The sequence below is a fragment of the Urocampus carinirostris genome, chromosome 13 (assembly GCF_059441175.1).
Source record: "Urocampus carinirostris isolate Australia breed hairy pipefish chromosome 13, RoL_Ucar_1.0, whole genome shotgun sequence".
Classification (NCBI taxonomy): Eukaryota; Metazoa; Chordata; class Actinopteri; order Syngnathiformes; family Syngnathidae; genus Urocampus; species Urocampus carinirostris.
In genome coordinates this window covers 32,425,068-32,452,010 of record NC_142361.1, presented here as the reverse complement: position 1 = coordinate 32,452,010, position 26,943 = coordinate 32,425,068, and the positions used below count along the sequence as shown (strand labels likewise).

General features: G+C 39.5%; 1 protein-coding gene across 1 annotated transcript in view; it reads left to right on the top strand.

Annotated features, from left to right (window-relative positions):
- pdzd8 (PDZ domain containing 8) overlaps positions 1-20,069 on the top strand; it is a 41,171-nt gene extending 21,102 nt beyond the window's left edge. Inside the window, exons 4-5 of the mRNA XM_088351413.1 lie at positions 16,862-17,024; positions 17,152-20,069. Coding sequence (XP_088207539.1) covers positions 16,862-17,024; positions 17,152-19,487 — 2,499 coding nt within the window. The 3' untranslated portion in view covers positions 19,488-20,069. The remainder of the gene's footprint in view (positions 1-16,861; positions 17,025-17,151) is intronic.
- Positions 20,070-26,943: the final 6,874 nt, after the last annotated feature.

Here is a 26,943-nt window from a genome sequence, read left to right as displayed (position 1 = left end):
AGTCTACCTCTCTCTTTTTATTTAAAAATAGTTATATATATCCACCGCACATTATTATAGGTTATTTTACGGTAAAGAACCCTCCCCCCCAAGGAACAACATTATGCACACGTAAACATAACCTTTTGCTTTCAGGCATTTGTTTGATGTTCCACTTAGGATGTCTTTGTACCTTTAATCTGCTTCTGACACTTGATGAGAGATGCAAGCATGCAAGCACACAGGCACACAATGAGTAATCATAAAAGGAACAAGGTTACTTTCTATTCACTTTTGGATACATTTTTCACCTGCGTGTAATTTACATCTTAAATTGGACGCTCTTGGTACAATGTTGCATAGTGAATTTGTTTAATCCTTGATAATAATTTAAATCATACTTTTCTAGTCAGATATGAATGAGTATTCACGCTTCACGTTTTTGATGTTTTTCCTTGCCTGTATGTAAGGTTCAGATCAGGGGATTTTGTGATGGTGGTCTGTGGAGCCCTTTGAGACTATTTCTGATGAAGGGCTGAACGAATAAATATGAATGGACTTGAATTAATTCAAAATATACAAATTGTATATCGGAAAACAACCCTATACTACAATTGAATTAAAAAAAAACAACCTTGTGGCTTTCCCAGCCCGATTAACAAGAGACATTGTTATATTTATAGCCTAACTGATGCAAAATGATATATTTTAGGTGATTTGGATTTCTTTATTTAACAGAAACAATGCACTAGTTGCACAAACTAGATTTAGCTACAAGTTGATTTCCATCCCTAGTACTTCAGAAAAACACAAAACAGAAAAAAAACCAACAACACTGATGGTAAGGTCCCACATAACTGATCAAATGTGGATTCCAAAAGAAACCTTCATAAAATGGTGATAGCTAAAACAATCTTATTCAACATGATGTTAAATAATATCATATATTTTGTGAATAGTGTTGACTGTCATTTTACCTTTGTTGAAAAAAAGGATTATGGAGACCAGCGGTCTACAACATGGGTGCCATCTAAGGACAGTTGAGGTGCCCGCAGACCTGTTATGAAAATAGCTCATAAGGCCTGGGTCATTATGATCTTCTAGTAAAATTACTTTTTTTGTAGTTGACTGAAGCTATTTAACCCCTCTTCTAATAATTAACCTGGTAATAACATATCAATAACATGCTAAGATGTTATTTTAGAATATCATACTGGCTTCCCTTTGCGTTAATTAGTAATTAGATATAGACAATATTGTACCATCTTTTTGTTACTATAGTAAAGTATTCATATAGGACCCAAGATTTGTCAAGAGTGAAGAGATAAGTCAAGTCATGTTTATTTGTATAGCCCTTAATCCCAAGGAGTCTCAAAGGGCTGCACAGACCACAGATGATTGCAAACCAAAGACTATTCTTACACCATCCCCTGATCTAAAACCAACATGAGGGCAAGGAAAAACTCAAAAACTTCAACATGAGAAAAATGCAGAAAGGACTGCACATGACATAATCCCCCTTCCAGGATGACTAGGCTGCAATGGATGTTGCAATAACAAATAATAAAGAGATATTGTCAACATAAAATATAGGTTATTCATATGCTATAGAATAGAAGTGCGTTTTAAGCTTAGATTTAATAAGCTAACGCTTCTTCAGTCTTTGGACTAGATCGGGTAATGATCACTTAATTATCTGTTACATTTTATATTAAACACACAACCATTCTAAAACAAAAGCCAAGAATTGAACAGCATTGTTTGTCTCACCCCACGGATCCCTTCACCTCTGGTAATTTTCCATTTCGCGTCGATTGACAGACGACATATCGATCACGCGATCCCGTTTTTCGTGCACATTATTGGCCCTATTCTAATTCTGCTTGACAATAGGTAGCTGGATAGTGAAAATTGGATTAAAGCTGAGAGATTTTTCCGACGTCTTGTTTTTGTTTGCTTCTAATCGCTTGTTTCCCTGATCAATTCTCCTCTAGGTGGGAGTAAATTGAGCGAGCGCTTTGTACATGACGGAGAGGGGCCTGACCACATTACAGGTTTCCAGCTATATTCATTCAGAAAGCTTTTGTTGATTCTATAGCATGTCGTCTCATTGGTCAGGAAATTACATGTTGGCTGTTAACTTGAACTCTTAATACCGGCACAGATGAATCATTACTTGCATACTTGGCTGCAAGCGCTAAACAACACAGTCTTTATTTCATCACTCTTTGCTCTTTTCATTTCCGAACAGCAACCCAGCTTACTATAAACCTTTTCGTCGTTTCAACTGGCATCCTGTTTTAGTATCACTTGACCTTTTTGTTTTTTATTTATTTAACCATTCTCTGTCCCCTGGTCTGTGTAACTTGGATGACTTCCAAGTCGGGTTGAACTGTTATTTGAGTGATTGGCAAACAGGATCTTGAAATCAATTTGATTTTAAAGCCTCGGGGCTGCTCTCTTGACGTAAGCCGTTGTCTTATTTTTAGATATTGCAGTCTTCAGTCTTGAATAATGATCCACAAGGACTGTAGACAATACCTCATTTTTAGCCCTCTTGAACTAAATTTGCTATGACATGAAATGTAGAGTTCATATTAATTAACCCAGGTAAATAATGCAGTTTAAGTGGTTTCACTTTTGTTTGTTTTCCTTTTAACAGCTCAGTTGAGATTGACAGTTTTGGTTACAAAGTGGTTTACAAACAAGGGAATTTTTTATAGTGGTTGAATGAAATAATGTGGCGGATGTGGTCAGATTGCTTAAATGAAAAACTTCACCATCCGGGCTTGTCATTCAGGCTTTGGGTAAAAGGTTCAGTATGAGTGACAAGCCTTGGCTTTCAAAACGTTTGTAAGCACTCAAATGTCAAGTCGATAACCGTGGAAACGGGTCTCCTTTATACTTCCTCGAAAATAATACTGACTACTGATAGTCATACCTCTTTTTTTTTTAAGCGTTCACGGCCGCATCCGTGACTGATAATTATTTGCCACTACAGAGACAAGGATGGCAACGACAAAAAAGGGACCATGTGGGCGACCAAACGTTGCTTTTCATAAAAGTGCAAATGAGGTCCTTTAAATGAATAAATATATAAATAAACGCTGTCGTTTTTGTTTGCATGTGTCTCCATGACCACCCGTTTGTCCCGAATGTGTTTGAAATCTATTTGCTATGCTAAAACGGGAAATTCAAATTCAGGTTGAGCCTCATGGCAAAAAAGTGCGATGTAGGTCTCCTCAAGTTTGCGATGAGTTCAAAGAAATGGGACCAAAACCGCGTTGTTAGTGCTCAATAAGTATTAATAATTTGTTGGGGTGATATACATTGTAAATAAGTAAAATAGATCATTAGAAATATTTGTTTCTTGTGGTGTTATTTAATGCCGTCTATAACACCCTCCCCAAATACGAAATCTTATTTAGAAGACTGCTTTATTTGTTTTGGATTTCATTAATTGTGTTTTTTAATGTTTAGTTTTCAGGAGGATACTTATAGAATGGTCATATAGAAGCAAAAGTACAATTGACTACATTTACATGCAGATATTTTATGTAATGCCATGCAAACAGGAATCTGCCTAAGTTCAAAGTCCAACTGCACGTCGTCGGATTGAAATGTTTGGCGTAGGCCTATAATTTTCACATCACTCCTCCATTTAGAACCATTCAAATAGTGCAGTTTACCTGTACGCGTTAAGTCAGTTTCCCCTTATCCGGGATATTTTAATGCCACAAACAACTGTGGACTTGTAGTACAATGACGACTGATCCAGGCAAACTCCAGCTTATTCACTGAACAATCCTTATCTGTATTGGTTGATTTCTCAGGAACCATTTTATTTTCTTCCCCCACGGGAAAAATAACAGTTGTATCTATCCATCCATATATAGTGTAAGTCAGGAAGCTGCAATGCATCACACTTGAGGAGCAAACAGGCATAGTACTTGATTTATTTTTGGTGAGTGACATGAATGATGGCACCCTTGATTTAATTCCCAAAGTTAAATGCGGAAATGAGGACTTAAGTATTTGCGTAATTACGTCACCGGTGATATTTCCCTCGGATCAATTTGTTCGGATTACTCAAAAATTACAAATTCTGATCCCAGTCAGACCATTTCCTGCATGTAAACACAGTCTTTGTCTTAGATGGACAGTTTTGTTCGAATGTATCGCAATTTTGTTTGAAGCTAGTGCTGTCAATTTTATTGGTAAAGTCTTCCTGATTCCTATAATGCAACAGTGCAGTGACTTGAATAACTGCATATTGATGACAGGACAAGTGACACTGTAAAACCTGGAGAGCAATCGAATGAAATATAATTACGTTTCATCGGCAATAATTAGTCTTACCTGGATGACAGGCAAGCTACAAGACAGCTTCTTAGTGTATAAAGAAAGGGGTGGGGTGACTAGAACAGGTGCAGACAAAGACATAAAATGACATTAAAACAAAAGGGAAAAAAACAAAAATAGGGTATGAGTCTAAAACAATGGTGCACCAGAAATATGTATGGCGTATAAAAGTGAGCTATTAAAGGTAAAAGCTTTTCAAAAAATGAATGAATATACTATAACCAAATCTTTAACGCGATACTAAGGAATCTGCAAATATAAACAACCGTCATTATTGTTTATTTTCTTACTAGGTACATTTTTAGCTATTTTAACCTTTTTGATGTCAATGTTTGCGTTTTTGGTGAACTTGATCTGGATAAGAGAAAGTTATTCATAAGTTTTATTACTATCCATCCATCCATTATCTGGACCGCTTATCCTCAGTAGGGTCGCAGGGGGTGCTGGAGTCCATCCCAGCTATCTTCGGGCAGTGGGCAGGGGACACCCTGAACTGGTTGCCAGCCAGTTGCAGGGCACAAAGGGACAGACAATTTGCTCGCTCAGTCACACCTAGGGACAATTTGGAGCGGCCAATTAACCTGACATGCATGTTTTTGGAATGTGGGAGGAAACCGGAGTGCCCGGAGGAAACCCACGCAAGCACGGGGAGAACATGCAAACTCCACACAGGAAGGTTCGATCTCATGACCTCAGAACTGTGCCGCACACGCGCTAACCACTGCGCCGCCGTTAATGTTTATATTTTTATTATAATTAGTTGAATTTACAGACCTAATGATCTTATTAACTCTAGTTTGTGTTATTTTGTTGCTCTGGATTTTATCACTCCTCCAGCACTATAAATTAAGTTGAGAAGCCGTTAACTTCCAGCCCTGTTAAATGTATCTTGGACGTCTATAGCTGTCAATGGCAGAACGTATGTAAGACTCAACACATGCATGTTTCTGTTTTGATTGATATGGCTATATGGAGATGACCATGGAGTAGACTCGTATCAACTTCATCGGTTCCACTCAAGTTCATTTCATAGAACAAATAGGGCTGATCGCTTTGTCGTGGATTGACACTTGTCCGTATTATTCCACATATTCCACATTACAGTACGTGACATCACGGTTACGCGGTATAATAGGCGCTGACGTAAACGCTTGGGCAGTTCCTACCCCCTTAACCCCCTCATCAGCACAAGGGTTGCTAATTGGACATGGCAGGGAATTGCTGTGTACTTGCCTCGCAGCGACTCCTACCCTATAACCATACACAAATCGATCTGACGTGTGGTATTCGATTAAATTACCAAGCAGCGCAGTGACAGGGAAAAAAGATGTGCTCCATCACTATATCTTACACGCATCTTCCCAAAATGGCTGGAGAAGCGGGGTGGTGTTCAGCCGACCAACATGACGTGATTCGGATTCAAGTGATGTTGCGTTTCCACCTTGAACACAATGCTATGGTTCCAGGCATTGTTGATACTCTTATTTACCTGGAACAATCTGTTTTAACACAAAAAGGATATTTCATTAAACATTGAGGGTTTTTTTTTCTTGAAATGCAGTTATTCATTTTCGAGGGATCATTAGCTTTGTTTTTCCTTTTTCAATGGGTAGCATTTTTCTTAAGTCTTTGGTATGACTCAACCCCTGACCTCGCATTTTTGGCGTGGACACACAACCTCAACGCCCCTGAGCTGATTGCAATATTAACTGCTGCCTATCTACTATCTGCCACAATGTTGCCAGGAGGATTTGTTACTTAGTTTATTAAAAGGTTCCTACCCTGGATACTTTAAACTTCTTCAAAGCACCAAAAAGCTCAACACCACATTATTTCGGACAGATTCTAACCTGATACCAAAATATTGAGTAGTCATCGGAAACCTGTACCACCTATTATTATAATCAGCACAGTGGTACCGCTTCATATCTGCTTAATTCTTTCCAGAATCAAGCTCATAGCTTGAATTTCTCATGTAAAGAGGGAGGTGTCCCGATGTGAAATAATTAAAAACTAATCGGCTAGTTCCCGACCTCCCAAAAGCATCAACGTGGACCCAAAATAGATATAAAACACATCTTTGTGATCATTAAAAACACATTCAAATAGTAATCAAACAAAAATCACAAAAATTAGATAAATAAGATGATATTGACTTCATAAAATGTGAGTTTATTATGAGCACTTACCCCGGAGGCAGTCACCTCAACAAAGGTTTTCGTGTGGTGCAGAGGACAGGGCAGAAGCGCTTGCAAAGAAGAGTGACAAAGATACCATACTTGTCAACTTGTTAGTGTTCCCCGTATTTTTTTTTTTTTGATCATTCCAAATTGTGTATACCGTATAACTTTTTTTATCCAGTAAATAATAAATAAAGACCGTTCTCATCTCACTCTATTCAGCTCAAATCTGATCATTTAGGTCACTGGTAGAATACTACACCGTCCTTGTAGATTGCTAATATTGTCACGGTATCCTACATTATCTGTCATGCTGTGAGTGAATAAGTGTCACGTTGTGTTAGTAAGGTTTATTATCGCTTAATAAGTAGGATTTCCCATTTGCAATGGGAGCATTCGATAGAGGTTGAAAGATATGACATCGAGAGACTGTTGATGATGCATAAGCAATTATTGTATACTCAATATTAAAGTCGATGTACCTTTAAATAAACACACCCACAAACATTTTTAAAGCACGATTATAATTTTTTTCTGTAGTAGTTTTTATGCTCAAACTGAAAAAGCTGATGCTGGCAGTGAGCAGGCACATGCGGTGAGCGATCTATCGGTAGCCTCTGGGACTGGCCGTTACCTGCATTTTCCCTTTGTATCGTGAGTAAGATTTATTTTTTAAAATACTTGTTTATCGAAATTCTTATGTTTAGAGGTGCTCATATAAAGAGGTACCACTGTACATAAAATTGGCTACCATCACGGGTACCAATACATTAAAAAAGGCTGATATTGGCACCAACACATACCGATACCTGGTGTTGGTATACACCTATCCCTACTCACAATAAAAGGAAAATGGAGGCTATTAAACATTCTTTCACTTGCATTATTTTATATTTGAATAAAGAATATATGCATAAATCAAATTCTTCATTATTTCATGAAGATCTGAGTTCTAAAGTCCTGAGTGATCCCTTATTCCAAGCACCAAAACAATGAGTTATTTTCATGAAATCAACGACAGATAATTACCATTTATCAATTTACAAATAACATTTTTCTCTAATTACAAATGACATAGGTTCATTTTTAGCAATAAATCGAGTCGTAATTAGGATTAAAGCCATACTACTGGATGTCCTGGCCCTAAAATAAGACAACTCCAATGTAGTCGTTGGCTGCCATTTGAGCATATTAACCTTTCATTTGCTCTCAGTGGCAGTGAAGATGAAAGAGAAGCTGTATTTCAGATTCAGATTCAGATTCAGATCTACTTTATTGTCATTCTAGTACACGTGTATACAGAACGAAATGTCGATGCATCTGACCCCCACAGTTTCCTTGAATGTACAGATATAAATAATGTTGTATTGTATTTTGGCTACGTATAGTATTTTACCATAGTGCCGATAGTGCAAGAAGAGTAGCTAACCAGATGTGCAAAATGGGCAGTCAGGTTAACAAGTCAGGTACACAGTAACATTAACACTGTAACAATAACGCTGTAATTACAATAGTGCAGAGAGCAATGTGCAAGGAGTGGCAAGCTATAAAAAAAAACTGCCAGTAGTGCAAAAAAATTTACTGATATGATTGAAAAATTGTTTTTCTTTTACATCCAGACGGAAAGTGTTTCTCAGTTTTTTTCATTCTCCTTTGACACCAAAAATAAGTATCCGCTTGTTGCCTGTGTCAAATGTCAATGTTATTGCGGTTAGCTAGCTGCTGCAACTGTACAGCCTCCAAAAATATAATTTTTTACACATACAAATTATGGGCTGCATGTTATTATTAGAGACGCCCGATAATTATCTGGTTGAAAGATGTTAGACCAATTACAGCCAAATATGGCATCACAGTTATCGACCCCGGTAGGAAAAAAGGACCCAATAAATGGTAACTAGGAGCTGTGCTATAATATCCAACTAGCCGACAGTACTTAAATATAGGACAAAAAACTAATTTTTGTGGTGCGCCTTATAACCCGGTGTGCTTCATAGTTGTGAAAATACGGCAAACAGGACACACATAGAACAAACTGGATTATTTTACTCTAAAACAAACAACAACAACAAAATTAGTTACCTGTACTGGTCTCCAGCAGCAGGATTTTTATCGGTTATTGGTAAAAATGATCCTGCATCTCATCATGATTATCATTATTTTTTCTGTTATATTTCCTTTCTTTTCAAGTTATACATATTAAAATCCAAGAAGAAAACTGTAAATGTAGTAGTCTTGATTTTAGGAACATGATCTATCGCAACATGATCAAATCGACCTGCACCCAGATAAAGGCACAATAGCTGCTGCCAGTTGAACAGCTGCACACACAGCTAAACTAGCGTGCTAATGAACAGTGCTCAGCACCTACGGACTGATGGCAGCTGTTTATACAAAATGCAAAGGAAATTTTCCCTGGCGGATATCCTCAAGTGTTCAAGGTGCTTTATTAGTTTGATGGCTTTGACACCCTATAGTACCAGGTTCTTCTACCTTTTTCAAGCCGAGAGTTACTTTTGGAGATTACTGTATTTTCCGCACTATAAGGCGCACCTAAAAGCCTTTATTTTTTTTTTCAAAAGCTGACCATGCGCCTTATAATACAGTGCGCCTTATATATGGATCAATATTAAGTCGCAAAGTCTTGCAACTAAGGCAAGCAGTGTTGTGGAAAATAGACTTGCATTTGTAGAATAGAGTTGCATACATTTAGAAAGAAATGTAGAAAGACTTGCTTACAGTGTGACAGAATGTTGACATCATTTCGGAAAGGTCCTTGGGACCTTCAAGGACTCTCTGAGCAAACTGAGGCGAACAACATGTCCTAATAAGGGTACGACAGCATCTTCCTTGTTGTTACTGAGGACTAGGGCCTCCTTTTGGGTTGTACTCAAACTGAAGCTATAAAAGCGTTGTTATGTCTGGAGTTCTCTGAGTTTCTTTGGGATGACGAAATAAAGAGCTCCCCCTCATGGCAGGCTTTGGTGTACTTTATTAAATCACGTAAGAAGACTTAAAAGATTATCGAACCTGCATTTTCTCCTACAGCAGCCGCCGACTAGATTTTCCCTCGAAGGCGAATTAGTCCGCGGTGTATGCTGGGATTTATATACCGGCGTTTCATTTCCTAACCAATGTGTCAATCATCATTTGAATCGGTCACTATTGGCTAAAGTTATTCGGAGGTAAAGGGGGCGGATCCTTTTTATCATTTACAGGCTCGCATAGGCTAAAGGGGCGAAACAAAGCCTGCAATTGGCCTAAAAAGATGAATGTGAATCACACGTTGGGTTGCACTACGGCATAGAGAAAACATTTTTTTACTATTCTGTATTTGTAAATATTTTACTCTCCTGGAATTACTACACTCACGGTTGTAAGAAGACCATGGTTACAAATCATTATTGAACGTGATGGCTGCAAGAGAACTTAGGTGAGCTATGCGGCTTTATATTTTCCCGGTATCTTGTTTTAGAACGATCTTGATGTTTCTGTGATGAGTCTATTTTGAAACTAAATTCAATTCAAAGTGTTTATTGTCATATGCACAGTAAAGAACCCCGTTTCCCTGCACAATGTGAATTTCCCTTCGGGGATGAACAAAGTATCTATCTATCTATCTATCTATCAATCAAATTCTTACTTTGCTGTCTACACAGTGGCCAGCAAAAAATAAAATGGAAACTAAGAAATGTTTGGCATTTCTTGAATCCCAAGACTTTAACTTTCCGAATGATATTTGGAACGATGCATTTGAGTGATTGGTGACATCGTACAGACACTGTTTCCGTACATGTCTGAGACACGTATTTGCTTCTTTGCAAGCTTTCGGAATGTTAAGGGGGTAATAAGTTTGACTGAACTATCTGACTGCTTTGTCGACGTTCCCATTTTAGCGCCTTATAATCTGGTGCGCCTTATGTATGGAAAATATAGGACCAAAACCTATTTTTTGGAGTTGCGCCCTATAACCCGGTGCGCCTTTATAGTGCGGAAAATACGGTAATTGGCGCAAAGGGAACCCTGTTTTAAATGCATTTCTAAAATCACAACTGATCATGTTATGACAATCGTGTTACTCTGTTATTGGAAGTAAGGGTTAATAGACTCAGACAACCTCAAATAATAGTTTTTACTGTAAGTTGTCAATCATTTACAATGGCGTTAAAAGAAAAAAAAAATCGATTTTTCTAATAAATACTAAACCAGAAAGAAACACTAGGGGATTGTTTTTTCAGCCTCAAAGCTAACATGCTAATGTTAAGGATGCTTAAATGAAGTAATGAATGGCTATTTTTTAAATGGATTTATATTGTATTTATGTGTTTTTATAATTTAATTAACTTTGAGACGTTACAGTGTTAACGTGGGAAAACATTAATGATAGGCTGAGTAATTTAGAGAGAGAGAAAACATGGAAAGATTTTATTTGAACAAAGCTAACATGTTAATGCTAACAGTGTGGGAATGAGGTACTGAATGGCTATTTTTTACAACATATTCCATTATATTTTAATAGATTCATATTTTTATAATGATTGTAGTTGATTTTGTATCATTACAGTGTAAAGTAGGCAAACTCTTACAACAGCATTAAAAGAGCAAGATTGAGTGATTGATTTAATTCAATGAAACCGAAGGATTTGAGAGCAACAAAATTAACTTGTTGATGTTAATAGTGCCAAAATGTCCATTTATATAACATTTTTATTATAATTTATCACATTTGTATTTTATCTTTCTGATTGATTTTGTTTAATTACAGTACGTTGTTTTGTTTTTTTTAATTATATTTGTGTTTTTTCATGATTACAGTTTTAACCTGGGCAAACATTGACAATGGCAACAACAGAGCAAGATTGAGTGATCAATACATGTAGACAAAACGAAATCATAAACGTTTGGGAGCCACAAAGCTAACATGCTAATTCATGTAAAGCGATTTTGGGGCCACCGTTAGAGATTTATTATTCATTTTTGTTCGATCCAGATTGTGAGGATCCGAATGTTTGCTTTTGCGGCACACTCTGAGGTGCGTGCAATGTAAAGCTTGGGAGGCCTTGAGCTTTTCCATTCTCTCCACAACGATGTTAAAAGTCTTTATGGACGAGCAGTAACAAAGCCAGATCACATTAGACATGACCTGGAGTCAAACACGCTCAACCACGTGCAAACAAAAAGCATACATGCGAGCGAAGGGCATTCTGAAGCTAGGCAGAAGTCATCAAGGTTTTCTTTAACTCTACACTAAATTGCATCTGTAATTTTAAGATTGTCGACATGACATCAATCAACCTGTTGTGCAACATGTACAGACGCTGCGCCACTTACAAATGAAGTTGGTTCTGCGCTATATTTTGTATGGAATGTATGTTTAAGGTTTGTATAGGTATGTTTAAGTACCTGTATTTTTTTGTACTAAAAATAATCATTTCATAAAATAATATGCTCTATAAAGATAAATAAAGTGAAGTTTAACTTACTTTTGGAAGATGAGCTTCAAGAGTTCCTCCTCCGTGGTGGAATGTGGGCGAAAAAACATCTTCTCAACCGCATCAAGCTTTCTTATTCCACTTTCATTTCAAAAGAAACGGCTCGCCTCGGCTTCACACTTTACACCAACCATATCGAATGGGTGCACGAGATATAAAACAATAAAATCGTCAGTTTTTTCACGCTGGAGATACAGTACAGTATGTTTACACACAAACTAGGAAGTAGAAGCCGGATTTCCTCTTCGGGGTGGATACTGGGTGACCTCTCACAGCGCCACCACGCGGCGGAAAGAAGCACGACAATAATGTCCTGTACTTGGAAAAAGGTGCACACAATACAAAACCCAACTTACAGCAATGTCCGGATATTTTTCGACATCCCGAAATATTTTTTTCTATAAGTCGAATGGTCGTAAGCACATTCGCCTAACAAGCGAAAGGTCCCCGGTTCGAGACCGGGTGGAAACGCATGTTGGCTTGAAGAGGGATAAGGTGCCACCAGGCTGTACTTGCCCAAGACACAGGAAATGGTGTCCCTACAACCCCTAGTGGGAAAGGGATCCAACCCAGAAACTAACCAACAACTCCAGAAGGACTTCGAGCAGGGGTTTCAAACTCGCGGAGAGGAGGCTATTTGCAGCCCACGTTGATAGAGATGCTATTTCCATGCTAATGAGTTTGGCCGGACTGTCAGGAATTACTGTGCATGCAGGATAAAAAACCCATTTGCTCGCAAAACGTGACTTCCAGCTCCGATGTGCATTAAACACGGTATTATTTGAAGTGTTTTGAGTTTTTCCTTGCCCTCATGTAGGTTTTAGATCAGGGGATGGTGTAATAATAGTCTGTGGTTTGTAATAATCTTTGGTCTCTGCAGCCCTTTGAGACTCCTTGTGATTAAGGGCTATGCGAATAAACATGACTTGACTTAACTGTTAGTAAGTCAAGAGAGGGAGAGCAAGAGAGAGACCAAGTCGACTTTTTTTGGTCTTATGTTCCACATTAATATTTGTTTTTTTAATCAATTCTTATCATGGTTTCATTTTTTTACTTTTAGAACTTGTGTCCCAAAAAAAATGGAGAATATAGGAATATTTTTATCTTGCGGAAAACACGACCTGGCTCCGCTTTGCCTGAACCCTAACTCTGTTGGCCCCCAAGGAAATGCTTAAATTGAGTTTGAGACGCCTGACTTATCGTGTGGAAATTACTCTTTTCAAACCTTGTGCGGTTGTTTATTTCTACATGATCCATGTTATGTCGTGAAGCCATGTTCCTCTTTTGTTATCAGCCATCTTGAGCATGCATCAGGATGGAGACTGTCCATCATCCAGTGCGCCCTTCTTTCCCCTCCCCCTTGCCATTTTGCGTAGATCCTCCGCTTATTCATGCCAAGCTTAACTCAATCACCGACTTCCACCAGAAGCATAAAGAATTACTGCAGGGGAAATTACTGTCATTTGTCTCCGTCCAACCACCTCTTATTGGCTCTCCTTTGCAGTCTTTTTTTATTCCAGACCAGAGCACCTGTAGCCATTCGCGTCCTCTGATTTCTCAACCGCATTTCGTCGGCTATTTAAGTACAGTAACTCGGCACAGACCGTCGTCCGACGGATTTGTTTGCGTCTTCTCTGTGGTGTTGAGTCTCGCTGGTCAACCCTTTTAGGTTTTGAGGCAGGTCACCTCTGCAGCGCAACAGTTGTAATGTGAAATGTGTGACTTGTGAGCTGTGGCTGTCATTAAGGCAGGCGGGGGTGGGGATTAATTGTACCTCTTTCATCTCACACTGAATTGCCACTTTCACTTTGTGTCAGAGGAGGCGAAGATGTCGGCTGCAAGCATTTCGCCGCTGCTCAAAAGTGAGCGTTTTTGGCTGAAGATTAGGCCAGTGTGTATTTGTAGTCAAGTCATGCTTATTTGTGACGCCCTTAATCTTAGTCTCAAAGAGCTGCACAGATCAAAGACTATTGCAAACTACAGACTATTATGACACCATCCCCTTATATTGTCAACGTGAAATATAGGTTTTTCATTTGCTATAGAATAGAAGTGTGTTTTAAGCTTGGATTTACATTTCCTCTGAGGTTGCAGATCGAATCTCAGGGGGAAGCGCATTCCACAGCATCGGGGCCCGAATGAAGAAAACTCTGGAACCTGCGGATCTCTTTTTGGCTCTTGGGATCACTAGTGAACCAGCATTTTCAGAGAGATGTCTCTGGACTGGAACATGGGGGAAATTAAATCTGAAAGTCCCTGCATGATTTTGTGTACTACCAACAGAACCTTAAAATCACATCTTAGGCTAACAGGGAGCCAATGCAGGTCAGCTAAAATCGGGGTAATGTGATCAAACTTTGTTGTCTTAGTTAAAAGCCTCGCTGCAGCATTTTGTACTAGCTGAAGGCTCTTGATTTTGGACTTCGGGAGACCGGAGAGTAGTGCATTACAGTCATCGAGACGGGAGGTAACAAACGGATGAATTATAATCCCCGCATCCGATTGACAGCATAGGGCGAATTTGTAATAAGTGAAGATATTTTACTTTCAAACAAATGTGTATTAATCCTATCATATTACATCTTTTAAGTTACAGTTCCGCCATCAATTCACTTAAATGAATCGTTTTAGCCATTTGAAGATAATTATTTAAAAAAAAAAATCTTTCCATTAATGACTCAAACGCTTGTTCATAGTAGGAGAACCCTGTCGAGAGTTGCGTCCTGAGTGGTGCCCCGACGACCCAGGCGGTCAGGGGATCCAAGAACTGTAAATCCGGAGATAATAATTTTGTATTTGATTGCCGTTTTTTTATTCTTCCACAGTTTCTCTTGTATTTGTCTTTCACAATTTGACAAATTTAACACATGACAGAATGAGGGTGATCTGAGAAAATTTACTTCAGTCTTTGGGAATCAAACAGAAAAAGTGCTGCTGAAGAAAACTTTATGCATACATGCATATGATAGCTACAATGATAAATTACAAAAATAGTTTGTTCAAAAGACAAAAAAGCAGCAGGACAGACATAGCAAACAAGTGTTTTTTTCCCGTTAAAGACTGCAGTTCTACAGTTGCAATTTTTTAGTTAGTGCGAATATATACTAAGCATTTTTATTTTCCCAAGATTTCTAAGTTTTTGTATACATGTTCAAAATAAAGTATTGCGACATCTCAAAAGAATTGTTCAGTGTGGTTGACATATTGTCACGTCGTTTGTTCAGGAGCATTGAGTCGATTGGCTCACTGTAGTATTACAGTATGTAGCATGAGGCAAATTCACACATGTGTTGACATGCTAGAAGGCCTTCCTGTCATTGGCCATATAGATCCAACTTTAGATGTCCACCATGCTCTTGTCTTCTCTTTGTTCCGCTTTCTCAAGTTGACCAGTTTCTGTTGAGACTTCCTGATGATGAAGCTACGTGTTTTTTATTAAGAATAATATAAAACACAACATTCAATATTTCAGATTTTGGCAAAAATGGGTGTGAAAGTTCCTTAAACACAAAAACTCTGAAAAGACAATTTTTTAATAGAAGTGTTTATTTTGGAAGGAGGGCAGCACGGCAGCGCAGTGGTTAGCGCATGTGCGGCACAGTTCATGTCTTGGGAACCTCCTGCGTGGGTTCAAATCCAGCTCCAGACTTCCTGTGCGGAGTTTGTATGTTCTCCCCGTGCTTGCGTGGGTTTCCTCCGGGCACTCCGGTTTCCTCCCACGTTCCAAAAACATGCATTTCAGGTGAATTGGTCGGTCCAAATTGTCCCTAGGTGTAAATGAGCGAGTGAGTTGTCTGTCCCCGTGTGCCCTGCAATTGGCTGGCAACCAGTTCAGGGTGTCCCCTGCCCGATGATTGCTGGGATGGGCTCCAGCACCCCTGCGACCCTACTGAGGATAAGCGGTGTAGCTAATGAGATGAGATGACATTTTGAAAGGACATTTTACTGCTTTTAATGGAATGTCAAAAAGCACAACCCTTGTCTGTATTTATCTGTTACCCTTTATACAACAGTCAGTAGTCATAGGTAACCCTGGTCCTTAAGAGCCATAGTCTGGCTTGTTTTGAATGACTGCATATTTTTGCAGTCATCTGAAATGTTTAGATGCCTGGAAATAAACAAATAAACCTGCATACATGGCGTTTGCGATTATTCTGATGACAAGGGCAAACCGAGAGCGACGTCTTTTAGCAAATAAACGTGTGCTCGTACACGTCTCGCCAAAAGCAAAGACTAACACTATATATTGATGGATACAACAGTGGCATCCACTATGAATGGAGTAGCATTTTTATTGTCGGGGAAGAATTAAAACAGAAATACTTTGCAGCATAAATATATCCTGGATGGAGAGCTGCGCGTGTGAACGAGCAATCAAATTACTCTAATGCTTATGCACGCACGAGAAATTGAAAAATTACAGGACTTACCTAGCCATTGCAGTTGGAATACTCGCATTTAGACTGAGACCTTGATTGGATTTTGGGTGCTTGTAAAGGCTTTAAATAATCAGAATTCTAGTAATGTTCTTTTTTCATTCGGGCAATTGCCTGTGTGTAAACGCACCACTGTCTTCCTGCTGGTCTGATGAGCAAAATTGTTATCAGACTTCTACAGAGTTTGGTGATGAGTCCCAGCTATGGTAAAAACAAGAACAACTTTGTTTTTTAAAGACTAGGACCCTCAACTTCTGAATAAAGTCATTTTCCCCGCAAATAGAGCTGATTTGTCTTCAATAATTCATGCCCAGAATTCACAATAAGTACAGTTACATGACATGGAAAGCGCCACATGATTTCAAACCATTTACCATACCAATTATATCCTTTGTTTTACTTTTCATAACAGACTGAGGTCATTAAGGGTCCATGTGGCAGCGTGGGAATGACGTTCAGACATGTGCCGGCCAGCGAGGGAGATGCAGTCCACGTTAGCATCGAGACAGTGACGCCTAACTCTCCTGCAGCCTTGGCAGATTTGCAGCGAGGTGATCGCCTCATTGCAATTGGGGGTAAGAGAAGGATTATTCAACTTTGGTCTATGCAGAAGTCATGTTTCAATTTGATGTGGTGAGAATCATTTAATCAAATGGTTCAGTTTCTCCGAATATTCAATCTTTTGTCCATTTTTTTATGTAGGTGTCAAGGTGACATCGTCAGTTCAAGTGCCCAAACTTCTGAAGCAGGCTGGAGAACGGGTAGTGGTGCTGTATGAGAGGCCGGTCCGCCACCAGACGCCCTCCGTCGGAAACCTGGGAACTCTTCAGGAAGGATTCGGGCCTCTCGAAGAACCGGGTTTTATCTCTCATCCCGGAGGTTACGAAGAAGACCCGGCCCCCATCAGCACATTGTCTGACATGAATGACAGTAAGGATATGGATTCCGAATTTGAAGAGTTGCTCGTCGAGTCTAAACCCACCCAAAATGTCGGCACAATCGGTACCGCTGATAATAAGGAGGACTTTTTACTTACGGTAAACCAAAGCCCTAAAAAAACAGTGGCTAACTTAGCCTCAAAACCACTGGGAACAATCTCACCCATCCTCAACCGTAAACTTAACCTGGCAGGTCTTCAATCACCATTGAAGCCCCTTCCTAAAGAGTCCCCGAAACCTACACGGCTGAAGACCGGCAATGAATCTGGAGAAGGTTTGCAGCGCCCTACAGTTCCACCTCCACCACCGCCGTCTCGTCCCCCGGTGCCACCAAGGCCTCAAATACGCTTGTCCTCTGCTAGTTCAGATATCGTTTCTCCCGAGAGCACTGACTCTACTGCGAATATAATTCATGTAGTACCTACCACGGCAGCCACTGGAAATGCTTTTGAGAAATCCCCGGAAAAAGCTCCATCGACTGGAACCAACGAAGACACAGCCGGAGGTGAGAAGACGAGTCTCAAACTAAGCGAAGGCAAGTCCACAAAACCGGCAGAACCCAGCGAAGATATTTCAATTTTGTCCTTCACTTCTAGCAAGGCAGACCAGGCAAAGGACAAAGTGTCTGAGAGTTCTTGCAGCACACGAGAAAGTCTAGACGAGCATTCTTTTTGGGAATCCCCCGAAATAATGTTGCGGAACCAGACGGCACGTTGGCCCAAGGCCTCTGTTGTCTTTGAGGTAGACAGCAACCATAAGTACCTTAACGTGGCCCTTTGGTGCAAAGATCCATTTAAGTTGGGCAGTTTGTTGTGCCTAGGTCACGTCAGTCTCCAGCTGGAGCACGTATCCCTCGAATGTATGGCAACATCTTCGGCAATATATCAGAGCACATTTCGGCTCGGGCCGCCGGAGCCGAGAGCTAATGTCAGTCGCACTGCACTCCGCAGCCTCAGCACGCACAAAGGTTTCAATGAGAAGTTGTGTTATGGAGACGTTACTCTTAATTTCTGTTACCTATCTGGTGACGAGGTGGATTATCCTGGACTGGCAGAAAGAGAACGCGAGGGAAGTTTCCACGATGAAGACCTAAGGGAGCGGGAGAGGGAGCATATCTCTGCCGCATCACGCGACGAATTGGTTTACGGTGCCATGCAGCTCGTCGAGGTGCGCCACAACTTCCAGGACACCCAGTTCCAAAACCCCACCTGGTGTGAATACTGCAAGAAGAAAGTCTGGACAAAGGCGGCCTCGCAGTGTATGATCTGTGCTTATGTTTGCCACAAGAAATGCCAGGAAAAATGCCTGACTGAAAACCCCTTATGCGTCGCAGCGAACGAACGTCGAGGAGCCGACCCTGAAGCCAAGTCCACTATCAACCGGGCCACCACTGGCTTAACTCGCCATATTATCAACACTAGCTCCCGACTGCTCAACTTGCGCCAGGGTCCAAAGACCCGGCTGGTGGAGCAGGTAACAGACGCCGTACCCGGAACTGTGGACCCTTCGCCCAAACACACGCCCAACACCTCTGACAACGAGAGCAGTGATACCGAGACCTACACCAGTGGCGCAAGCCCCTCCAAGCAACCCTCCGGCACCGGGGGGAGCACCAAACTGGTCCGCAAAGAAGGCGGTCTGGACGACAGCGTTTTCATCGCGGTAAAGGAGATCGGCCGCGACTTGTACCGAGGTCTGCCCACGGACGAGCGTTCGCAAAAACTGGAGCTGATGTTGGACAAACTGCAGCAGGAAATCGATCAAGAGTTGGAGCACAACAACACTCTCCTCATGGAGGAGAGGGAGACCAGCGACCCCAGGCGCAAGCTACTCCTCAGTTCTGCCCTTTCCAAGTCTGGCGAAAGACTCCAGGCGCTCACCTTGCTCATGATCCACTACCGAGCCGGCATCGAGGACTTGGAGTCTGTGGAGAGCACCTCCCCGTCGGAGCAGCAGTGTTTCAAGGGCAAAGGGGAAGGGTTGGAGGACGAAGCCCTGATGGGGGCCGAGGTCTACGACAGCGACACGTGCAGCCCGGTGGACTTACATTTGCTAGATGACATCACAGAGGAACAGATCTGCGTGGAGGCTCTTCACTAAAAGGGACTGCGAAGCAGAAGACGAAACATTTGTTTGGGGGTTTTGTATGGGGTGGGGTGCGGGACCGCAGGGGGTTCGTCACTCTTTAAAAGAGGTATGTGCCGTCCATGATATTTTATCACATCTCACCAAATACGTGAACAAAATTTGTCCTCCTAGTGATTTGTGGTTGCACCCGCTTTTATTTTGCACCGTGTTCACGTTTTAGGTTTCAAAGGGAACTGGAACAACGTAGTGTTGCCTCTTTGTTTTTCCCAGGATTCAAAAAAGGCTTCGTAAAACTTGACCTGCTTTCTCACAGCGCTAATTTTTGTGCAGTACTGATTTTATTTGAAAGATTGATTTCAGCAGATCACATGGAGGCCACCATAACTGCATTCAAGATTTCTTCCTTTTTTTGTTTGAAGCACTTTTAAACGCAAAACGTTTGCATCGATTTTTGGGTTTGCTTTGTAGTTGCATCACCTCAGCCAAACCTCCCGTAGGCCATATCAATTAGACATGTTTTAATTCTATTTATAGATCAAATTGTCCTGTTTTTTTGTGTTTGTTTTTAAATAAACTCTTTCAATGTTTGTTTTATGATGTGAATGCGTTTTTGAATTTGATTTGATCTGATTTCTAGCTTTTTTTGCATTGATGGGTGCACCCATTGCAATTTTTCAGCTTTTAGAAAGGCTGCCCTACCGGATTTTTCCAAACACTCCACAGCTCTGGTCCTCTGATTTTGTTTTGTCATTTATATAAACCTATGTTATTTTTACCTTAAAAGCTGATTAGTCCCCTGAGCAGAAGAGGAGGAAGCTGATGGGTGATCCTACCAAATGAATGATTTTGCAAATCGATTAGTACTTGATAAACAAAAATAGTACTTTTTAAAAAAAAATGACACGCCATCCATCTTCATGAACGGTGTAAATGCCCAATTATTTTTTTTTTACAAATTTCAGTTCACATTTCTTAAAGCTCCTGGAGAGCCACTGAATATTGTTTCTCAAAGCTCCCCATCATTTAACTATTACCAACTTAGTGCCACATTCAAGCTGTTTCTAAACGATTATCGCCAAAGTCAATACGAAATGCACCAAAATAAAACGACAAACTCGACATTGCGTAACCACAAGCTGAAAAAAAGAACTGGCGTGTGAGTCGAGAACCAGTAAAAGCATAATGCTGGAAGATGGAACTGCTTGTTTTTATTTTCTGAGCTGCTTGACTAAGCCGCTCGTTTCAATCTTTGTCAAGTTGAGTTGAACTGCACCGGGAAGTAGGTCAATAATTGCAGGTCGTTGATCTGGCCTAGACCATAAAAAAAAGGAAGAAAACCTTCATACACTGTTTAATAACGACTACATTTTGGTTAAAATCCGGAAAAACTACCTAATAAAGGATTTCCATTACAGTATGGCTGTCGGAGCCCTAGAAGTCCAAATATAACGTTTTTCAGGGTTCTATAGGTGCCTGAAATCCCTGTAAATGCTTGAATTTTAATGTGTTTTCAAGGTTTGACAAGTGCTTGAATTTTAGGTGAAGTGCTTGTAAATGCTTGAAGTTGTTGCCATGTTTCCCGAAAGTCTGACTCGAAAGGACACGCATTAAATGAAGAAAAATAACATCAAGTCTGCTTAAAATGGGCGTCAAATTGTCTGCTCTGGTGGCTTCGTTATGGCATTGCATTTCTTCTTTCCTCGCGACTAACGGCAGCTGGTATTGGTGTGTGTGGCGTTGTCATGTGAAGCGTCATCTACCCTACGCATATAGTGCCCAAGAGGACAGGTGAAGAGACTAAGATGTCGGTTACTAGAGAAAATGGCTTTTAAAGTGCTTGAATTTGACCACAAAAAAGTGTACAAATCTTGATTTTGTGTCAGTAAAATATACAGACGCTGCCCTACTTACGAACTAAATAGGTTTCGGACGATTGTTTGTAAGTTGAATTTGTTCGTAAGTTGCCTCGATGCTATATTTTGTATGTTTAAAGTTTATATAAGTATGTTTAAGGCTTGTATAAGTAACCTGTATTGTTTTGTACTAATAAAATAAACATTTCATAAAATAATATGCTCTATAAATAAAGTTACGTTTAACTTACTTTTGGAAGATGCGCTCCAAGACGTCCTAAATGGTAAAAAGTGGCCGAAAAAAAAGCGATCCATCCATTTTTTTTCAACCGCATTATGCTTTCTTATTCCACCTGAACTTCAAAAGAAACGGCTCGCCTTTTCTTTACACTTTACACCAACCATATTTAAATGGATGCACGAGATATTAAACAATGAAAACGTCAAAGTTCTTAGCGCGCTGGAGATACAGTATAGAATGTTTACACAAGAACTAGGAAGAGGAAGCCGGATTTCTTCTTCTGAGTGAATGCTGGGTGAGCTCTCACAGCGCCACACCTCGGTAGTGGCAGAAAGAATCACTACAGTAATGTCCTGTACTCTGAAAAATGTGCAAACAATACAAAATCTAACTTACAGCAATGTCCGGATAGTTTTGGATATCCCGAAAAAAATGTTCTACCGTTTTTCGTAACTTGAATGTTCGTAAGTAGGGAAGCGTCTGTAAATTCAGAAGAAAAAAATAACAGTTTTTAAATCAATCTCGGAATTTTGACCCAACTGTCACAGTTCAGTTAATAACCAATCACAGCTCTTATTCAGAAAGGTGAACTGTGATTGGTCGTCAGCTGAAAAGACTTTAAATGGCTTCCCACTGAGATGGAAAACAGCAGGAAGATTTGGATACGAAACTCATATTCTAAAAACAAAAGCGACTGCCTACACAATATATTACTCCTTTCTGTTGACTTAATAATATACAGACAATCACATTTTGCTAGATAATTAAAAACCATTTCCTCAAGGAAATTGACATACATTTTGAATTGAGCACAAAAGAGCAAGGCTACCTAAAATGATCATACTGCAAGAATTAAAACGACAATTTTTAAAAAGTGAAGAAAATTTCCCTCAAAATATGTGAAGTCCTTGATTTATGTTACTGAATATTTGTTAAAAATCACATTTTTTAAGTCCTCTGTTTTAGACAGATTTCAAATTACAAAATATTATGAAACTTATTGCTTATAACTTCATATTTTTCGTTTGTTTCTCCAGCTTTGCTAACCGCGTTTGTTTTCCCATGTTTTAAGTGTATATTTGCATATTTTATTTGTCTATCGCTGTAACCGAAAATTCAGATTTTGTGCAATATTATGTTCAAAATTCATTTTGTATTTCGTCCCCCTGTGATTCGTGTATCTATGTCAGTCTTTTTCAGTCGCGGGTCACATTGGGTTGAAAAATAAGTCCCGGGGGGGGGACAAAATGATTAATTTCATTCTTTTTTCGGTATCTACTGATTGTCTTAAATCGGATAACTCGCCAATACACGAGAAATTAAATAAAAGTAACATTTTAAGTCCCTTTTTGGGCATTCCAGTGTCCCAAGTAGCAGGGACACGACAATTAATACGCATTGAAAAACTCAAAATGCAAAGAAAGTGTTTTTTGCACAAAATTAGATCAATAAAATATATTTGTACATGATTAAAATATACAGTGGTTTGCGAAACTATTTGGCCCCCTTGAACTTTGTGACATTTTGCCACATTTCAGACTTCAAACACAAAGCTATAAAACGGTAATTTCTTGTGAAGCATCAACAATAAATAGGACACGATCATATGGTAGAGATTCTCCCACCTCAGCTGTAGACCTCTACAGTTCATTTTCTCCTTGTATGAGCTGAAAGTTTAGAAGGACAGCCCGATTTTGGTAGATTTGCAGTGGTCTGATACTACTTCCATTTTAATATTATTGCTTGCACAGTGCTCCTCGGGATGTTTAAAGCGCGGGAAATCTTTTTGTATCCAAATCCAGATTTAAACTTCTCCACAACAGTATCTCGGACCTGCCTGGTGTGTTCCTCGTTCTTCATGATGCTCTCTGCGCTTTAAACAGACCTCTGAGTCTATCACAGTGACTTGATTACACACAGGTGGATTCCATTTATCGTCGTTAGTCATTTAGATCAACATTGAATCATACAGAGTTTGTTGCACTGAAAGTAAAGGGGCCGAATCCTTTTGCACACCCACTTTTTCGTTTTCTATTTGTTAAAAAAGATTAAAATATCCAATAAAGTGTGTTCCACTTCATGATTGTGTCCGACTTATTGTTGATGCTTCACATGAAATTACTGTTTTATATCTTTATGTTCCCTCTAATTTTCCTTACGGGTCTGAGCATTCACACAAAGTCGGTGAGCAACGCTTGAAACAACAGTGAGCAACCGTAATCCTAAGTGTGGCAAGATAATTCATTATCAAACATGTCCAAAACTTGACACCAACTTACATTTTGCAGAGTTTCCGGCAATGCAAAAAAAAGTTTCACTTTTGAATGAATTGACTCATGTACGATTGCAAAGGTTGTACGGCCTACAAACATCGTTTGTTCTTACAATTCTTTCACAAGATTTCCATTTCTTTTTTTTTCCTGGTATCTTTTGTCGCATAATACTAACTTTTTGGGGGATTATTTAGTCGGTTGCACGATACATAACTGTATTTAATCACATTTTTTAGTGGAAGTACAATGTTGGCAACAAGATTGACTTCGTATAATTTGAATGCAACACAAACTTTTTCTTCTTTTTCCCTGCTTTTCCTTTTTTTAAATTCCTTTTAAAAAATCTCATTGTGTTGACTTTTTTCTTTTTGTTCTCCGTTTCCTTTTTTTCCGTTGTTTCTTTCTTTTCCATTTTTCTGGCTTTTTTTTCCTTCTTTTTTCTCTTCCTTTTGTTTCTTTTTTTTCTCATCTTTTCTCTCCTTTTTCATTTTGGTATTTTTTTTCTTTTTTGTTCTATTCCCCCTTCCTTTAAGTCATTTTGTGCATAATCTTACATAATATTTGGTCGTATAGGGATGAAAGAAGCAAAAACAACCTGAAGAGCCGTTTAGGACCCGAAAGAGCCGGTTCCTTTTAGTGAGCCGAGCCGAAGAAGCCGGTTCTTGAAAAACTGCGCTGGCTAGATTTTCTTGTGCGCTGAGAATGTGCGGGCAGTGCGCTTAGAGGGAACATTGGTTCCAAGTCCGAAATGTGGCAAAAGGTTACAAAGTCCAAGGGGGCCAAATAATTGAGCAAGTCACTGTAGTAGCCTAGATGGTAGGGCGCCCGCTTTGAGACTGGGAGGTCGCTGGTTCGCGCCTCGGCCGAGTCATACCTAAGACTTATAACATTGGTAAAAATGGCGGCGCCCTCTGTTGGCAGCGGCTGCATCGGCTCGCTACAACGGGTCAGGTGTATCGACATTTCGTTCTGTGTACATTGTTACAAAGAATGACAATACAAAGGAAATTATTATTATTATTATTAGATAGTAGAAAAGAAAAGCTATCTGAATGTTAGCCTTGAGCTCAGTACACAATGATGTTTTATGAAAACTGTAGTTCTTAATGGGGGCAAACAGAAGGGACACTGGGGACAAAATATTTTTTTGGTGGTAGTATTTTCTTGACCTATTTATATATTTCATATTACATTTTTTTGCAGGCCGAATGAAAAAGCCTGTAGGTGGCCCTCGGGCTTTACTTTTCCCACCTCTTATCAAAGCCTTCCATTAAAAACTTGAGTTCTTAGTAAAATTTCGATTATTTTTTTCCTCAGCTTGACTTTTCAGAAGATTCTGTTTTCATACGGTGGGGACGTTGTGCACACCTTTCCAGAAGGTTCGTTTTCTAAAGCTTTAATGTACTCACCCTAAATAAACCAGCTTGAATTTATTTGCCGTGCCTTGTAGTTTTTGTCAACCTAGTTCGAATTCAATCATGAAATACTGTAAATTCCAGACAACAATCCAATCATTTTTTTAACATTTAAACCACTACGGCTTATAATACAATGCGATCTCTTTTTATGGGCGACGACTTTGGAGAATCCCTTCTCTTGAATCTTGTCGCAATGCCCATTAACTGATCTTAAGCTCTCCCATCCCTTGCACGCATGACAACGTAATAGATAGGAGACCGAGTATCGCTTCTACTTACTACATTAAAAAGATAATTTTGCATGCTGACACTAATTAACTAACTAATTAAGCAGGGGTACGTGATAATTATCGAGCTGACGGTTATCGGACTGGTAATGCAACCTCACAGTTTTCTCCCCGATAGGAAAAATATACCAGATAGTCACCTGCTATCACACTGAAATACTCATTCAGCCTACCAGGGTTGGGTAGGCTTACTTTAACTTGATTACTTTCAATTACATTTGGATGACTCCAATTCCAAATATCTTAATAAAAGACTAAAGAAAGTAAATATGAATAAAATGACTCAATTTTGTGCAGTCTTGGGGAGTAACGGAACACATGGAACGGCAAAAATGATGTTGGCAAGCTGTTTGGATTTATTTTCATTTTGTTTCTGTCGCATTTTATGTTCGTTTTGCCGGAGATCAAAGAGATCAAAGCCAGGAGAGAAAGCTTACCACGTCTTGTGAGTCATCATTTTATTCATATTTACTTTTATGAGCATATTTGGTATTGGAGTCATCCAAAAGTCATTGAAAGTAATCCAGTTAAAGTAACCCTACCCAGCCCTGCATTTTATGTTAGTTTTGCCGGAGATCAGAGGGATCAAAGCCAGGAGAGAAAGCTTACCACGTGTTGTGAATCATCATTTTATTCATATTTACTTTCTTTTGTCTTTTATTAGCATATTTGGTATTGCAGTAATCCAAAAGTCATTGAAAGTAATCCAGTTAAAGTAACCCTACCCAACCCTGCATTTTATGTTAGTTTTGCCAGAGATCAAAGAGATCAAAGCCAGGAGAGAAAGCTTACCACGTGCTGTGAGTCATCATTTTATTCATATTTAGTTTATTTTGTCTTTTATTAGCATATTTGGTATTGGAGTAATCCAGTTAAAGTAACCCTACCCAACCCTACATTTTATGTTAGTTTTGCCGGAGATCAAGGAGATCAAAGCCAGGAGAGAAACCTTACCACGTGCTGCGAGTCATAATTGTATTTATATTTAGTTTCTTTTGTCTTTTATTAGCATATTTGGTATTGGAGTAATCCAAAAGTCATTGAAAGTAATCCAGTTAAAGTAACCCTACCCAACCCTACATTTTATGTTAGTTTTGCCGGAGATCAAGGAGATCAAAGCCAGGAGAGAAACCTTACCACGTGCTGTGAGTCATCATTGTATTCATATTTAGTTTCTTTTGTCTTTTATTAGCATATTGGGTATTGGAGTCATCCAAAAGTCATTGAAAGTAATCCAGTTAAAGTAACCCAACCCTGCAGCCTTCACTAACTTGTTAGAAAGATTCCGACTTGTATGTTTAAGGATTGTTTTTCTGTTATAGCAAGGGATGGGAGAGCTTAAGGAGGCTTTTGAATTTTAGTTTGTACTAGTTTTGGAGTTGATACTTTTTAATAT